Source organism: Corythoichthys intestinalis, chromosome 6, assembly GCF_030265065.1.
Source record: "Corythoichthys intestinalis isolate RoL2023-P3 chromosome 6, ASM3026506v1, whole genome shotgun sequence".
NCBI lineage: Eukaryota > Metazoa > Chordata > Actinopteri > Syngnathiformes > Syngnathidae > Corythoichthys > Corythoichthys intestinalis.
The window spans coordinates 46,503,259-46,521,885 of NC_080400.1; the positions used below are offsets into that span (position 1 = coordinate 46,503,259).

Consider the following 18,627-nt stretch of genomic DNA (forward strand, 5'->3'; position numbering starts at 1 on the left):
GGGACCATTAACGGAGGGCAAATTTTTTTTTAAAAAAACACAAATTATCCTTGGAACTACGCGTTAATAATGACATGGTTCTTTTGACGAACTCGTCCAAAGTTTATATTAGTAAAATTACACCAAAATCCGAAAAGCTCTTCAGCTGCCCTTAAAAGTTTTTATTTAATCCCAACAGCGCATAGGGCATACCTAAACGTTTTCATGCCACTGTTGTTGAGCATAAACTTAAAGTAGAAATGTGATCCGTGGTTTAACTCAACCGGAAAATATTAAACCTTTGGAGTACTGGTAGTCCCCAGGTTACAATGTACTCGACTTACACAATTTTGACTTTACAACGCTGCAGTCTCGTCTGCCATTTTGTATCTAATAGTTTGTTTTCGTAGGATAAACACTACCTTAGTGTAACTCACGATATATTATTTTTTACTTTATTATTATGACGTGCTCTGGCCTCACTAAATGTGAAGTTGTTCAAATTTAGAGACAGCAAACAAGGCAGTTGTGCTTTTTGAAGCTTTTTACCTACTTCTCTTTTGACAAATTGTAAAGCTGTAACACACATATGTACACTTATGTTCAAAACGATACGCATTTTAACAATAAAACACTTGACACAAAACAATTGGTGTTCAAACGTTCATCTAGTCTGATCAATATATAAATTTAGTAGATTAAATTAGCCTAATTTGCCTCATCATAAATCCGCTATTTTAAATGCTACGAATGATAATGTAATTACAATTCCCATAGCAAATCGCTCACACAAAAGTCTACATACTGTAGCTCTAAAATTAATTACAAATGCATGCACAAACATATATTAGCTGAAACGACTTACAGCCTTATGTGGGCCAAACCAGAGTGCAGCTACTGTATCCTTTATCCATGTCAGACGTCTGAGTCTGCACCTCAGTCATGCAAGGCGACAGTCCAGCCAGACCCAATGCTGCCACCAGAGGGCAGTGTATTCTCCATCATTAAGCAAAATAAAATACTTTTGGACTTTCCGGATAGTTGTTTTGAGATTTATGGGTGCTCAAAGGGTTAATTCTGACTTCGCCATTTAAAAATATTTACTAATATACTGTATACAGTGGTACCTCTACATACAAACCTAATTTGTTCCAGGACCTGGTTTGTAAATCGAAACGGTCATATGGTGAGTGGGATTTTCCAATAAGAATGCATTATAATTCGATTAATTCATGCCACAGACCAAAAATCTATGCTAAACCTAATGCAAATACGTTTCAAAATTAGATTTGTTCTCAGGCACATCGCAATTTGAAAACACGGTCCTGTAAACTAAATAAATTGTCCAAAAAAGACATTTAATTGGTATTTCTTTATTTATTTAGTTACACAAATTTGATATGCTTATAAACCATGCAAAACTTTATTGTTGATGAAAACACACCACAATTCTGATTTATTATTACGTTTGTAATAATTTATCCTCCATTTTGAATTGGTCACCCTAGTTCTAACTCGTGGTAGGAGGCGACATTCAAATAGCTTACTGTTTAACTCACCTAATATATGCATTTGTGTACTTGTACTTTTTTTTATACCACAATGACAGAAACAAAAAGTAACCTGCTATGCACTGAACTCAAAATATGTGACTCGAGATAAAGTGAAGAATTACTGTACATTATGTATTTCACTCTCCTTGTGACAAGAATCTCACTATCTCATGGTAATATAATGTGAAAATTTGAAGAGTGCAATGAAGAACGCTAGACAGCATATCTTATAGAATCAAGTGATTTATGGATCCAGCACGCTTATTTTGATATTCGTAACCCGGGGACCACCTGTATATTGTTTTCAGGTTAAGATGGACCCATTTTCAAGTTTGGATATGTAAGAAGAATTATTGGTTTTTGCACAACCAAACTTGAAAACCAGTCAATTTTAGACCCGAACCGAATACAAGGGTTACGATCTTCACTCTTCAAAGAAATAAAGAAAACTCACTGCTGTATGTATTGTTTGTGAAAATGTGACAATATACCAAAATTACAAAGGTGAACAGAGGAACTTACAAGAGAGTTGACTCACCTTATTTCACCAATTTATTCTAGCTAAGTTAACAAAACACTCAACTGATGTCCCAGAGGCTAAAATGTTAATAAACTTGGTGGAATTGGTAAGAAACTCAACTTTTTCCTGAATTTATTTATTTTATATTTGTTTTTAATTGCACTACATTGTATTATTGAATGATTTCACTATTATGAACAAAAAGATGATGAACTGTACTTTTGCCCATCCTCACTGTACTGATGAGTGGAGCATGTTTTCTTTTGGGTTGTTTTTTTTTTTTTTTTTTTTTAGCATTTTTGTATAGACAAGTTTCCTGAGTGAAATATGGGCGGCGCCATCTTGGAAAATGTCTGCTCTGAATTTCTGATTTAGAAAGAACAACAGGAATTGCGGTTGAAGTAAGCAGTGAGTTGACAAAGTTAAAACTGCAAAATCAATCCAGAGGAACCCACGGAATCTCCAAAAATGAATTCAGCACGATGAAGATGAGACGTAGATGAGATTCTTATTACTTCGTTGACCTTTCATGGAAAAAACTCTGACAACCTGTCAGCCTGTGTTGACGTGAAGTATAGATTAATACGCAGACCACTGGAGTGAACAAAATGAGGTGACATTACAAATTATATTATATTTGCTGAATGCAGAAGGGCTGACATAGATTTTGTTGTTACAAGGAAATACTACAAGAGATGTACATATAAACAAAAATAGTATGTCATTCTTTTTTATCCTTTATTTATTAATCGCAACAAAACATTTGGACAGCATGATTCCATTTCTTTTTTTTTTTTTTTTTATTTAAACGATTGTTGCATGTGTAAACAGGTTAATAAATCACAATTTATAAAATTATTACAAAAATAGCATATGATAATGTGATATCAGACAGCAGAGCACCTGAGCTGCTTGAGAGCCTTACATTACGCAGACCGTTGGCGGCATCCAGACGGACTTTTTCCCACTGTCCTCGGTAATATCGGCTCCAAAAGCGTATATTAAAGTTGCTGCATTTAAAAAGCTCGTAGTTGGATCTCGGGATTGAGCTGACAGTGTGCCGCGAGGCGAGCCACCGTCTTCAGCCCCAGCCTCTCGGCCGCCCATGATAGAACAATCTTCTTTTGCCTAACAGCCTTTTCCACCTGTAAACAAATGAACAAAAAACTAGTAACACTTGCATTGACATAATTACGCTATCCTGCATGTACTGCCTAGCAACAGGCTAGCAGCCACAGCAGTACAGTAGTTTTAGTACATATTATTAAAAATCATCATAATTACAATCATCATCGTAATAACAATATCAAAGACAACAAGTCGTTTCATGTGCAAGATTTTAGCTTTAGTATTTTTTGAGCACCTGACATATGCAGGGATAGGAAGAACATACCTTCCATAACACTCGGTCTTTGTGTTGGCGCGAGCTTGGTTCCACATCTGCCTTCACGAACATGTTGTCCTCCCTTGTCGTGATGATGGCAGATGGATGCGGTATTTCCTACTTGCCTGTTTTAAGGGATTTTGATGAGTAATGTTACTCCAGCTCCACTGTTGTTTTGGATGTAGAAATTCTAAAACGGAAGTTGCTTGCAGACATAAGGAAGTAAAGCGGAAGTATCTCGGAAACTTGTCTATATATCCATCGTAGAGTAAGGCAGTATTGTAAAAAGAAATAAAATACAGGAAAAGGTTCTATGTGCTGTAGCTCATTATTATGGTGATACATGCTCAAAGTTTTCCTGTTAAAATTTTAATAGGTTCTTTTTTTTCCCTGTCAATGCCGTAAAAAAACCTTAGTTTAATCTTTTTGTCTGGAAAAAAACAAATGTTTAAATCATATTGTACATTGCATGCATTTTCCATAAAACATTGTTTTATTTTTCTGATCGAATGCTTTTCTTAAATGAATTTGGTTGTGCACAGTGAGCAAGGATGATGTTGTTCCATGTACCATTTATTATCTTATCAGTCCATTTGTGCTTGAGATGTGTGAATAAGTGACTCCTAAAATACTGTAAATTCTTGAAGCATTTCTATGTTCACAAATAGTGTGCAACATGTTTGCTGTATTTCCCATTTGATTTGATGTACAGTATGTATATGTACAGCATCTATTGTCAAGTCAATGTTTCTTTTAATCTAAAAATAAAAAATAAAACCAAAAATGTACGTGATTTGTAATGAAAAGGCTAAAGCATGCAAAACACTGGTATGGTCCTTTCCTTCATTTGAGAATATAGTAGAGGGAGTATAGATGAACTGTTTTTGATTAATGGAAATCATTGGAAAAACTCAACCAAAAAGAAAGTAGTAACAGTAAGATAGAAATTGTTATTTTGGAAACCTTATTATTTGTATATCAAAAATTAAGGAATGGTTTACAGACTGAGTGTGTAGTAATGTTTTGACTTTAAACACTAATAGTTTTTCAAAATGGACGATTGATTCATATACAGTGCCTTGCAAAAGTATTCGGCCCCCTTGAATCTTGCAACCTTTCGCCACATTTCAGGCTTCAAACATAAAGATATGAAATTTAATTTTTTTGTCAAGAATCAACAACAAGTGGGACACAATCGTGAAGTGGAACAACATTTATTGGATAATTTAAACTTTTTTAACAAATAAAAAACTGAGAAGTGGGGCGTGCAATATTATTCGGCCCCTTTACTTTCAGTGCAGCAAACTCACTCCAGAAGTTCAGTGAGGATCTCTGAATGATCCAATGTTGTCCTAAATGACCGATGCTGATAAATAGAATCCGCCTGTGTGTAATCAAGTCTCCGTATAAATGCACCTGCTCTGTGATAGTCTCAGGGTTCTGTTTAAAGTGCAGAGAGCATTATGAAAACCAAGGAACACACCAGGCAGGTCCGAGATACTCTTGTGGAGAAGTTTAAAGCCGGATTTGGATACAAAAAGATTTCCCAAGCTTTAAACATCTCAAGGAGCACTGTGCAAGCCATCATATTGAAATGGAAGGAGCATCAGACCACTGCAAATCTACCAAGACCCGGCCGTCCTTCCAAACTTTCTTCTCAAACAAGGAGAAAACTGATCAGAGATGCAGCCAAGAGGCCCATGATCACTCTGGATGAACTGCAGAGATCTACAGCTGAGGTGGGAGAGTCTGTCCATAGGACAACAATCAGTCGTACACTGCACAAATCTGGCCTTTATGGAAGAGTGGCAAGAAGAAAGCCATTTCTCAAAGATATCCATAAAAAGTCTCGTTTAAAGTTTGCCACAAGCCACCTGGGAGACACACCAAACATGTGGAAGAAGGTGCTCTGGTCAGATGAAACCAAAATTGAACTTTTTGGCCACAATGCAAAACGATATTTTTGGCGTAAAAGCAACACAGCTCATCACCCTGAACACACCATCCCCACTGTCAAACATGGTGGTGGCGGCATCATGGTTTGGGCCTGCTTTTCTTCAGCAGGGACAGGGAAGATGGTTAAAACTGACGGGAAGATGGATGCAGCCAAATACAGGAACATTCTGGAAGAAAACCTGTTGGTATCTGCACAAGACCTGAGACTGGGACGGAGATTTATCTTCCAACAGGACAATGATCCAAAACATAAAGCCAAATCTACAATGGAATGGTTCAAAAATAAACGTATCCAGGTGTTAGAATGGCCAAGTCAAAGTCCAGACCTGAATCCAATGGAGAATCTGTGGAAAGAGCTGAAGACTGCTGTTCACAAACACTCTCCATCCAACCTCACTGAGCTCGAGCTGTTTTGCAAGGAAGAATGGGCAAGAATGTCAGTCTCTCGATGTGCGAAACTGATAGAAACATACCCCAAGCGACTTGCAACTGTAATTGGAGCAAAAGGTGGCGCTACAAAGTATTAACGCAAGGGGGGGCCGAATAATATTGCACGCCCCACTTTTCAGTTTTTTATTTGTTAAAAAAGTTTAAATTATCCAATAAATTTTGTTCCACTTCACGATTGTGTCCCACTTGTTGTTGATTCTTGACAAAAAATAAAAATTTTATATCTTTATGTTTGAAGCCTGAAATGTGGTGAAAGGTTGCAAGGTTCAAGGGGGCCGAATACTTTTGCAAGGCACTGTACCTCCATAAAAATTCATATCAATTACATAGTCAGTTAAACAATGCATAACAGATGCTATCAGAAAATAATGTCCATTATCTAATGAAACAGGATGCTCACGTCAACACTGTTTAACATCTTTCAAATCTGAATAAATCACTTTAGAGAAGTAATCCAATTAATGGATAGATGGCTGGCAACGCCCAAAGTACAGAGAGTAGTGGTGAAAATTGTGTGGGCATGTGCGTGCCGGTGTGCATGTGTGTGTGTGTGTGTGGACGTGTGTGTATGTGGCGAACCCAGGCCACCCCTCCTGTCTGCAGTTCACAGTGAACATGACAGCTGCAGTGAGGACTTATCGCTGGCAGTGCATCGAGTGCAAGTCCTGCAGCCTGTGTGGCACCTCTGAGAATGACGTAAGATTTCACTCAATAGGTAATTAGCCGAAAATGTCACGCAAAAATATGAAAGCACTTTACAGTACTGTAATTTGGTCAGAAAGTGAAAATTTGCCCAGCAACAGGGATGCCACTGCACCTGTATCTTGTACAAGTGTGTGCGTGTGCAACAGCTCGGCCTGCTGTTATGTGGTTCTGCTGGGTATAATTTTGATGATTGCATAAATGTATAGAAAATACATAGTAATTTGTACAGCATTGTCCCAAATCACAATACAGCAGGCCATTTCAGCGTATTGTTCATGTTCCTCATGAACATGTGTGGCTGCAAACATTCACTCATGCACACACAGCAGTGGTGGATGAAGTGCTCAGTTTTTTTCTCAGATAAAAGTACAGATACATTGGGGCAAATAAGTATTTAGTCAACCACTAATTGTGCAAGTTCTCCCACTTGAAAATATTAGAGAGGCCTGTAATTGTCAACATGGGTAAACCTCAACCATGAGAGACAGAATATGGGAAAAAAAAAAACAGAAAATCACATTGTTTGATTTTTAAAGAATTTATTTGCAAATCATGGTGGAAAATAAGTATTTGGTCAGTATCAAAAGTTCATCTCAATACTTTGTTATGTACCCTTTGTTGGCAATAACGGAGGCCAAACGTTTTCTGTAAGTCTTCACAAGCTTTTCACACACGGTTGCTGGTATTTTGGCCCATTCCTCCATGCAGATCTCTTCTAGAGCAGTGATGTTTTGGGGCTGTCGTTGGGCAACATGGACTTTCAACTCCCTCCACAGATTTTCTATGGTGTTGAGATCTGGAGACTGGCTAGGCCACTCCAGGACCTTGAAATGCTTCTTACGAATCCACTCCTTTGTTGCCCTGGCTGTGTGTTTGGGATCATTGTCATGCTGAAAGACCCAGCCACATCTCATCTTCAATACCCTTGCTGATTGAAGGAGATTTTCACTCAAAATCTCTTGATATATGGCCCCATTGATTCTTTCCTTTACACAGATCAGTCGTCCTGGTCACTTTGCAGAAAAATAGCCCCAAAGCATTATACCACCACGCTTCAGAGTGGGTATGGTGCAATTCAATATTCTTTCTCCTGCAAACACGAGAACCTGTGTTTCTACAAAAAAGTTCTATTTTGGTTTCATCTGACCATAACACATTCTCCCAGCCCCTCTTTTGGATCATCCGAATGCTCTCTAGTGAACCGCAGACGGGCCTGGACGTGTACTTTCTTTAGCAGGGGGACACGTCTGGCAGTGCAGGATTTGAGTCCCTGGCGGCGCATTGTGTTACTGATAGTAGCCGTTGTTACTGTTGTCCCAGCTCTCTGTAGGTCATTCACTAGGTCCCCCCGTGTGGTTCATGGATTTTTGCTTAACGTTCTTGTTATCATTTTGACGCCACGGGGTGAGGAGGGAGTTGAAAGTCCGTGTTTCCCAACGACAGCCCCAAAACATCACTGCTCTATAGGAGATCTGCACGGAAGAATGGGCCAAAATACCAGCAACAGTGTGTGAAAAGCTTGTGAAGAGTTACAGAAAACGTTTGTCCTCCGTTATTGCCAACAAAGGGTACAAAACAAAGTATTGAGATGAACTTTTGGTATTGACCAAATACTTATTTTCCACCATGATTTGCAAATAAATTCTTTAAAAATCAAACAATGTGATTTTCTGGGTTTTTTTGCACATTCTGTCGCTCATGGTCGAGGTTTACCCATGTTGACAATTACAGGCCTCTCTAATATTTTCAAGTGGGAGAACTTGCACAATTAGTGGTTGGCTAAATACTTATTTGCCCCACTGTACAGATCATGTACTCAAGTAAAAGTACAAAAGTACTTGCTTTAGAATGTACTTTACAACCAAAAAGTAAGAGTATTTTCTCCCAATGCAATAATGTAATATATACTGTATATTTATATATTGAATATAAATACATTATAGAACCATGCAAAATGGAAAAAAGTAATCAAATTAACGGCAGTTTAACAAGCTAAAAAAACTCCAACACTTATCTTAATGGCGGATTGCAAGCAACTATCAGGTGCATACAACACCTACTGTACAAAAGTGTGCAGCACCCATCTGAAGGCGCGCTGCTCTCACCGTTGGTTTTTACTATCTCGTTCGCCTGCCTAATCTTGCTTGTACTCGTGTGTAGTGCTCAGTAACGGTATAGTTGCACGAGGCTTACTGATTGCGCTGGAAGCATGAAAATGAAACTATCAATTCAAAATGAGAGAAAAACAGACAAACAAAAGTAACGTTTAACCCAGGCGCCAATTTAAAAAGTAGTAAAATAAAAATTACAGATACGTGCTGTAAAATAAAGTGAAGTAAAATTAAAAAGTACCACTTAATATTTGTACTCACGTAAAGTACAGATACACAAAAATGCACTTAAAGCAACCTTTCAGTTTTGGTCGATTTTAGCGACGCGTGTGGACAAAAGCGGTAGTGTTTTGCCTTAAACTCCCTGTGACAGCAAAAAAAAAAAAAAAATCTTAAATAGCATCATTATGTGAATTAGAATCATATTTTGTGACGATTCGACTACTATATAGAGCCATTCGGCAAAGCGCAGATGACGAGAAATTAGTCTTTTAATCTTCTGTTTTGCCCCGCCTGTCCTTATAGCGCTCTAGCGTCTCCAGCTGGAGGATGATGTCGGCAGGGTCACAATTTCAGCTGATTTAGAATCCAGCTCATTGAGGGGGACGATTCACTTTGAAGAAAATTACGACAGAGCAGAATATGTCATTGTTTCAATCTCTCTACTCCAATATTTTCCCCTGATATTCTTTTTATCAAAGTGTTTTTCCCCATTTTATAAATAAATGGTATGGTCATGACAAATAGCAGTCTTATGCTAAATGGAACCTGAAATATTAAAAATGCATTTATTCAGTACGACAGGACAAAATTACTGTATAATGGTCAAAGCTGTCGACTTCTTGCACCTCCCGAACGGTATTTTATGCCACCGGAGTTAGTCTTTCGTCATTTCCCTGCCCCGGCTTCGGAGACTGAGGAAAGAGCGTAAACAAAGCAGGATGCGTGACTTCCAGCTGACATGCTAAAGTTTTTTCTGCAGCGGCCAGGCAGTGCTCTCCGCCGGGCAGAGAAGGGGAAACGACAAAAATGACAAATCACATAAAAGTACCCCAACTCATGTCACACACGGCGGCGGGGTTGATTGTCTCCACCGATCGGCCAGCCCACGGCGGCGGGCAGGCAGTGCTCGTCGCCGGGGAGCAAAGGGGAAACGCCGAAAATGCAAACAAAACTGGAGTAGTATTATTACCCACAAAATGAAAACCACCTCCATATTAAAATGTTTGCCATCATCCCAGTGCTTGACAAACATGAAGCCTACTCACTTAGTCATCCGTCCAATGGTCTCTTGATTGTTGGACTTGTTTTGCCCATCGTGTTGAACAAGAATCTTTTGAAAATCTGAAAAGCCTCACATCACTCTCCCTGGTGCAGCAACAAAAGCCTGCAGCACATTGGGCTAGCGTGATGCGAAAAATAAACGAATTAATCCGCAAAATCAGCTGAATCCGCAGTCCCATCTGCATGCTATAGAGCAATAGCTGTGTTGTGAGATGCTGACCCGGGTGACGGCACATTCGCATTCTTCCTCAATCCGAGACTGGAGCCGGAAGTCAATCATTTTCATGGGGTGGGATTAAAAAAAATGAATAAATAAAACGATTGCTTCCACACACATCCAAGCAGTCCTTTTCATTCAGGAGCATGAAATACCGAGCGAAATATGGAATGAACATGCTTTTTGCTGTCATAGGCACTTTAAGAAAGACTGCGTTTCCCATGAGGACCAGTGCACGCCCGACAGTTATCAACCATGTGGCTTAGTTTGGCTAACCCCCCCACACACACACACACAAACTTGTCAGCGCTGACGAGTTCGGTTATGGGTCACGCCAGCGAGCCAATGTTTATTCTGTATATCCTGGTAGCCTCCTTTTTTTCCTCCTCAGACAAAACTTTTTGGCTGTTTTTTTGCTCTGCCATCTTTGCAAAATTCGCACGAAAGCAATCGCATCGACTTCCGCCTTTATAATGAATGGGGAAAGGGGGAAGTGATGTATTCCGTAAAGCAGTCAGCACATTTGTAGTTTTTTGTGTGGCAGTTTTTTGTTCCTGCTACCCTCCTCAAAGTTAATTAGTGCCGGTGAAAGCAATACAGACCCCCTCAAGATATAAAAGAAGTGTCATTCAACTAGTTGTTAGTTGACATATTATCAGAAATGTTGTGAAAATGTTTTATAAAGGTTGAAAAGTTAGCTAGTGTTGCTTTAAGTACAGTAACAAAGTTCTTTTATTTCGTTACTTTGTTACATCGAACTACGTTTCACCACTGACACAAAGTCACATACTGTTCACGCACACATATTTTATAATCCTAAAACTGGTGTACTGTATATTGCAACCGTGGAATTTCTCTACATTCCCATTCAAGTTTGTTAAATGAGTCTCTGTATTATCATTTCACAGAATTTATTTTTCTGTTCCAGGATCAATTGTTGTTTTGTGATGATTGTGACAGAGGCTACCACATGTACTGTCTGAGCCCTCCTATGTCTGAACCTCCAGAAGGTATGTGATAGCTTTACTGCTTCCTTACTTCAGCCTGCTTTAAATTGGTGGGGGTTTTTTTGTTTTTTTTTAATTATTAAATAGTATTATTGTAGTTTGAAGTGACACTGTTACAATTCAACCACAGCCAGTATTCATGAATCGTCATATCATTTGATAACTGAAACAAAATGATAATTACAATTCAGACGGAAAAACAATTACTGAAATTATTTTCCCATCATGTTTCACCTTCCACTTGTTTCCAGAGAGAGTACTATTACATTTCTACGGACATGTTTTATATTTTGTGTTGTGTTTAAGTTTAATGAGCTGCTAATGAGCTAAAAAATTAGCAGGTACTTTTTACAGTTGACTTCAAAATTCATCAGCTTACTCTTTGAGTATTTTGAATGTTGTTGTCATGGAAATGGGTTACATACATTCATAGTCTGTTTCCATGGCAAAAGGGTTCCTTGGCCGATTAGAGGCAGTGTCAGTGAAGTGCGACACTGATTGTTTGCCATGTTCTGGGCACACATTTTAATTTTTGAATGACACATAGTAATATAAGGGTAGGACTCAGCAGTCATTCACTTAACTCTCAGAGGATCAAATTTATTTTTCCATATGCTGCACTGTTGATTCTTAATTAATGTTGCAAATCCCAAACCCATACTAACCTACTTGTCAAATCCTTTCCATCCACTAAGCACAGGCCCAAATGTGATGCTTTGACATCAAGCTTTCATTTACAGCATTACTTAACACTCTGAAATGAGGGATTAGTTCAAAAGGCTTTACAATAGCAATGATTGAAGTCACCATTTGTGTCTTTTTGTGTGCGTGTTTTAGGAAGCTGGAGCTGTCATTTGTGTTTGAGACAACTGAAGGAGAAGGCCTCCGCCTACATCACCCTCAATTAATATAGAGAGCGAGCTATGTGCGCCTCATCGCCTCGGCCCTTCATCCTGTCCCATACATTTTGGGCCACCTTCACGTTCCGACTGTGGGACCTATGACTCAGCCCGAGACTCAGCAACTTCATCTGAACATCTGAGGAAAGGCAACTTGTAACTTTTGACATCCATTTGTCAGTCACACTGCTCTACTGTGAATGGTACACAAGCCCCCCAACACAAAAACACCCAAATAAAAAAATACTTTCGTCCTCTGGGGCAGAAGAATTCATCAGCCGGCAATAGGTTTGCTCACAAGGCACACTCCAGCCTGCCAACGACACTTTGGAGGAATACTACTCCACTGGAGCCCCCTTAAGGGCCCTCAAAAGAGCCCTAATTATCTTTGCCTGCAACTCATTCAAGTAGTGAGAGAGAAATAACCAGTCGGAAAGGTGCAAAGCATATGACATGGCTTGGAAGACGACAGGGCAATATCTTTTCCTCATAAGAACTGTGGGAAATAAACTTTTAAGGCTTGCGCAGTGAACTTCTGTGGGATCTTGCTGGGCCGAGCAGTTTGCAGTAATTGTACAGAATTCAGACTCATTCAAAAAACGAAAATCCTGAAGACAATTTAACATCTATGTAAGTGTGGAGCTTGAACCACGCACGGATTTCATGATGGATTATAAAGGCTCACAGTGTCCAGTTAAATATCAACATGTGGAGTGGATCTTCTCAAATCAGCTGTCTCTGGACACTGTATATGGCAGGAGAAGAAGTGACAGTTTATAATTTGGATATCTCCAAAAAACCACCTTCCACTTCTGTGAGACAGTGACTGTGAAGCCAACACATCACTTGTGTATTGTCAGTGTGTTGAGAATGTAGGATTGTCGTGTGGATTACACAGTTTGTCTGGCCTTTTGTAGGGTTAATTTTGATTATTACTACTTTTCATTTGCATGTCGTTATTTTGATTGTTTGGCAAATGTTTTTAATTGAACTCGAGAAGGAAGCACACTTAAATTGCAATAATGTATTTGTGATAGGAGCAGTTTGGGGCCAAATTAGACGTGTTTTTAATGGTGTATGCGTGCGCGTGTGCGTGCGTGCGTGCGTGAGTCCGAGTAGTGCAGTAGTTGTAGCTGGCTCCGCACTCAATGGGAGCTACGTGAAACGTTGGCCATCGGGTAAAATGGATTTACCGGTAATTTGAATGTTAGGAAAAACAAGATTTTCCTGTTGGCGCATTCCGGCAGTGACGCAAGTGAGACAAAATCATTGTTTTAAACAGAAAATATTACAAGTTAATGCTCAAGTACTACTTATGTAAAAAACCAAATTCAAATAACTGAGTCTTGCAGTTCTCACTGTGACACACATTGTCTACCAGTCATTCCATAACACAAGTACTCAAGTGATACATGATTTTTATTTATTTTTTATTTTTTTATGTGCTATTACTCCTCTACCTCTTTCTTTTCCTTTTATAAACTCAATATTCAGGGGCTAAATTGTGGAGGTTATACCTCATTAAACAGTTTTTTTTTTTTGTTATATTCATTCTACTATGCTTTAACTAATGTCACCTCATTAACCCTTTTTTCTTATTATTATTATTTGCAACAACAGATGCCCTGTGATTGACTGGCGACCAGTCCAGGGTTTACACCGCCTCTCCCACTGCTGGGATAGGCTCCAGCGCCCTGTAATCCCAATGAGGGTAAACGTTACAGAAAATAGACGGATGGAGCTTGATAACAACCACTCCTATAACTTAAAGGGGAAGTTTAGAATTTTTTACATCAGGCGTAATCTTCAGGTTAGTGAGGGTTTAATTAGTCGGTGAAGTTGATTCCAACAAATTTCACAGTGTGTTAGTTTCAGGACTCCAGAGTGGCTAAACTAGCGCGAGTCAATTAGGCCGATTTAGCATGCCAATAAAAAACAACATATGCACACATGAAAATCTTCGATGACCCATGCAATCAATAGTGTTGGCTATTTTTTCAGGATTAAGTTATTGAAATTTACCATTGCATGTCAATATTTGCAGTATGAACAGCAACATTTGTAATCCAGAAGCTCTGCAGAGGAGCTGGGCGGAGTGATAGCACATCGGTTTTTTTGCACCGCTAATTTTTTATTAGTGTTCCACCGATACCATTTTTTGGCTCCGATACCTATACCTGGCTGTGCAGTATCAGCCGATACCGATACCATACCGGTACCACTTTGTTTGAAATGTATTTATTTATTTATATTTATTTATTTTAAGTTTTTATTGCATACCTTGTATGGTTGACAATAGTTAAATTAACCTTTGGCTCTCAAAGGCCAAAATAGTGCTAAACTCATGAAATTAAAACATGTATAATACTAGCCCAACTGTAAGAATAATGAATAAACCTTTTTAAACCCTGAGTTTTGGCTCTCAAAGGCCAAACAGTGCAACTTTCATGAAATTATAAGTAATAACAATTGACCACAGTATCCTGTCTCTCTGTTAGCCTCCCTCTCTGTGCACCAGCAGCAAAACACACTTAGCCACTTAGCTTGGCTTACTTTGCTTATTTCTACAGCACGTCTGAATAGGCTTGTCACCCATCCTTTGAAATAAGGAATCGTTCCGAATTTGGAATTAAAAGTTGTGTTCCATATTAAACCAATACGGAATATATATAAATAGATACATTTTTATGTATTTTAGGAATTTAGGGGATGTCCCTGTTTTTTTCGTTGCCTGTACAGATTTGGCGCGAGGGGAGCGTCCCTTATTTCTATTTCTAAAAGGTGGCAACCCTACTTTTAACTCCACCTCTCCAAACTTTCAGGCCACAAATCTTGCAATCTTCCATTGTACGCGACGGAGATTATAAATTGAAATATTTCCAGACCGACGACATTTTCCTCTCATACTATGTTTTTCCTCCATATGAAAAAGCTGCCTCGGCATTGGTTAAGAGCGGCTATTGGCCCGCTCTTATTGGCCTGGAGCAGGCCAATAGCGATAGCTGCTTGGCATGCAACGTGATCATGTGTCATCACACAACAGTGAGTGTAACGAGCGTCAGGAGAAAAAAAGGCTGCGGTCAAGTGTTATAATACTGGACCGGTAAACTGTAACGGCGCCCTCTATGTTGGTACTCGCCGATACCGATACCACCATTTCATCCGGATCCGCCCCTCCTGCTGATACTGGTATGGGTATCGGTGCATCTTTATATTTTTTATGTCGTATTGTTCTTCCTTCTTCATAGGGAATTTGTGGAAACTCAGCAGACTGATGCTGCATTCCAGGAAGGTGGGAAGTCAGAGTTTCCAGCTTCCAAAACATATCATTGGAATGCATCCTCTTGATCACTTTCGAGAAGGCAGGTTTGCTGGAGGTCAAAATGTCTTTTGATAGCCAAAATACAAAACAGCATCGCAATCAGTCATCTTTGCTGTTTACGTTTGCTTGGAAAGCTTTGAGGTCACTACTTGTAACCTCCGAGTGGGAGATGTCCGACTTCCAACCTTCAAATGCAGCGTGAGTGGCCGAAGCACTCCTCTCTAATGTGGTCGTTTTACGCATCTTAAAAAAAAACAGTCCTGCAGATTGAAATGAATTACGGCAGTTTTTTTGTGACATTGTTTTGGCCGCATGGGTGTTTTGGAACAATGATCTGCCTTTTGAATTTATTTGACTATGTTGGATCTGTTCTTAGATCTGTATTGTTTTTTTATTGCCATGCTAAGTTGGCCCCATTGACTCGCGCAAGCTTAGCCACTCCGGAGCCCTGGAACTACCAAATAACTTACAAACTGCACGGAATTTGTTGAACTCAACTCCACCAACTAATTAAACCCCTGCTAACTCGAAGATTAAGCTTAATGTCAAGAATTCTGAACTACCGCTTTGAGTCTACTTGTTAGCAGACCCATTATGGGCAGCTGTAGTTGCATCAAAATACCCATAGGTCTGCCTAATTTCCACATTTACGTATGTAGTGGGAGTGGAAACACAATTCATAACATTAGGGGTGGTGATCAAAGTTTCATTGAAGCTTCATGTCGGTAGACGTTTATGTCTCTTCCTCGCTCTGCACAATGAACCAGTAAAACCAGCATGTACATAAGTGTCACTCTACCAGAAACAATACAATGTTTCATTAAAGATTCAGACTTGCATATATTTTGAGGAATCTTCTATTGATGAAAAAAATAAAATCCTGAGCCAGTGTAACGCTCAGTCTCATTTAGGAGGACAGTTTTATCTTTTAGCTTTACGGTTTGTGATGCGAGATGTCTTTTAGAAGATGGCAACATAATTTTAATTGTACAGTCTTGTGCAAGAGTCTTAATCTGTCATTCCATTTGTCTTTTTTAGCAGTGTTGAAATGATAATGCAGAACTAGAACATCACTCAGTATAGCACAGTGCTCAGCCAAAGTCAAACAAAAGTAACAACAACAAAGAACAATTAGTGATGAACACCATTTTAGTGCTTTGTTTGCATGCATGTTCATTACTTTGGTTGTTTCCGGGTTTATGGTCGATGAAGAACAAACTGGCGGTGCCATTATCACTCTGGGGGCTGCAATTGCATTAATGCCATACAAACCAAATGGTGAAAATGCAATTGGGCATCTGCACCTTCATCAAGTTTGGTCTTGTTTTGTCTCTTGTCTAAATCAGTGGTTCTCAAACATGTTACATCAAGTGCGACCTCAAAGAGAATTTGGTTTTGCTGAGTACCACCGTCATTGCCAACATTACAAGTAGTGTAGTAGGCCCAAACGATTATATGTATATATATATATACATATATATATATATATAGAAAGATTAGATTTAGTTGGGGGGGTGGTCGTGTACTTTGACTCAAATGGTACCTTTATCTTTAAAATTTGTTTTCCTAAATATTTTTTTAATCAGTTGTAAAACATGAAATGTGAATTAAGTTGAGTACAAATTAACTGTAGTTTATAAATGCATTGAAATGGATCAGAAAAAAAAAAAAAATAGTTTGAGCATTTAATTCAATCAATCGTTCACGTACCACTAAAGGTAACACAGACTTAATGCTTTGAGAACCACTGCTATGAATACTTAAAATTCAAGTATGTCACTGCTAAGGCAATTTGGTTTACATGAATGACATCTTAAATAATTCTAATGTTAAATTTGATCGTTCAAAACAAGCAGATAAAAAAAACTATAAACCATATTATTATTTGCTACATTGCTGCCTTATTTCATCTTTATATTTCCCATACTCTTGATCCATAGTTAACATCGACATGAATGAAAAAGCATCCATATGCTAAAGTTAACCAGAGCTAATGTGCTGTATTTTGTTTTAAGCATTTCCAGCAGTAAACACTCAATAAAAGGATGGAGTTCTTGTACTGAATTTAACAAACATGGCCATCAAGTTGTGTTGAAGAAGGTTTCATATTGCCATCAATACAGTTTTACAATTGTGTTTGAGCGATTTGGTCAGATTTGCACAAAACATTTGTTATTTATTTGTTCATTTATTTATTTATTTATTTAAATGTTTATATTGTGCTTATTGTACTTTTGTTCAAAATCCCTCCTATTTCTCTGAGAAAAGGTCAACATAATGTCCTGGTTAAATCCACAAAGCAGTCATCTCATGTGAAATCCTAATTTGAGTAGAAATAGCTTATGATTGTTTGATTGATGTGAGTTGGAATGTTTGTATTTATTAATGGATGAGGGTGGTGGTAACTGAAAAGCCTTTAAAATTAAAAGCTTTCCTGGCACTTAATGGTGGAGTCATTTTGATTGTACTATGTGAGAAGGATACGGCAGCCATTTTGTAAAATGGGCATCATGTTATTTGTGAAGTGAATCTTGGCTTCTCTTGTAAATCCTCATTCTGTAATTTTGCTTGCACTTTTTGATTTCCCAACCAAAAAGAAGATAATTGTAAGATTTGTAAGTACGTGTGTATGTGCACTTATTATTTTTGTATGTTTCCCTCCCCCAATCTGATTGTCTTCTGAAAAATGACCCTGAATAAAATGTTTTAGTTTGTATTTTCTACCATAAGAGGAAGATGAAATCTTGGACACTTTTTCGTCTCATGCTGACATTACTGCAAATTGTCTGTAAATTCAACAGTCTGCATTTTTCTTCCCTTGACTCAGTTTTTTTTCCATTAAAATGATGACATTGACGATAATGTGTTTGCATTATCCATTTGCATGCATTTATTTTGTGCTCGGACTCAAAACGTATAAGTGCCAGTTACTCGGTGTGCGTGGAGAATTGTTCCTCTCAACGCATTTCTTCCGTAGCAGAGCTGTTGGTAAATGGTGTTATACTTATATAGCACTTTTCCACCTTTCAAGTAAAGCATACGCAGAGTTTAAGGGGGTGGGGTGCCCGAAAAATGACATTGCGTGCAATTGGCTTTCCTATATAATGATTTTAAAATTCAGATTTGTCCAGTAAAATATGTCTGTAAAAGTTGTAAAGCAATAAAACAAACAACAAAAATGGATGAAATGAACAAAAAAAAAGATATTTTTGTAATGGGTCCAAATTATTTTTCGAACTG

General features: G+C 38.4%; 1 protein-coding gene across 1 annotated transcript in view; it reads left to right on the forward strand.

Moving 5' to 3' along the window:
• The window catches only part of dpf1 (double PHD fingers 1), an 87,845-nt gene extending 69,606 nt beyond the window's left edge, over positions 1-18,239 (forward strand). Inside the window, 3 exon segments of the mRNA XM_057838643.1 lie at positions 6,426-6,538; positions 11,088-11,169; positions 12,004-18,239. Coding sequence (XP_057694626.1) covers positions 6,426-6,538; positions 11,088-11,169; positions 12,004-12,074 — 266 coding nt within the window. The 3' untranslated portion in view covers positions 12,075-18,239.
• Positions 18,240-18,627: the final 388 nt, after the last annotated feature.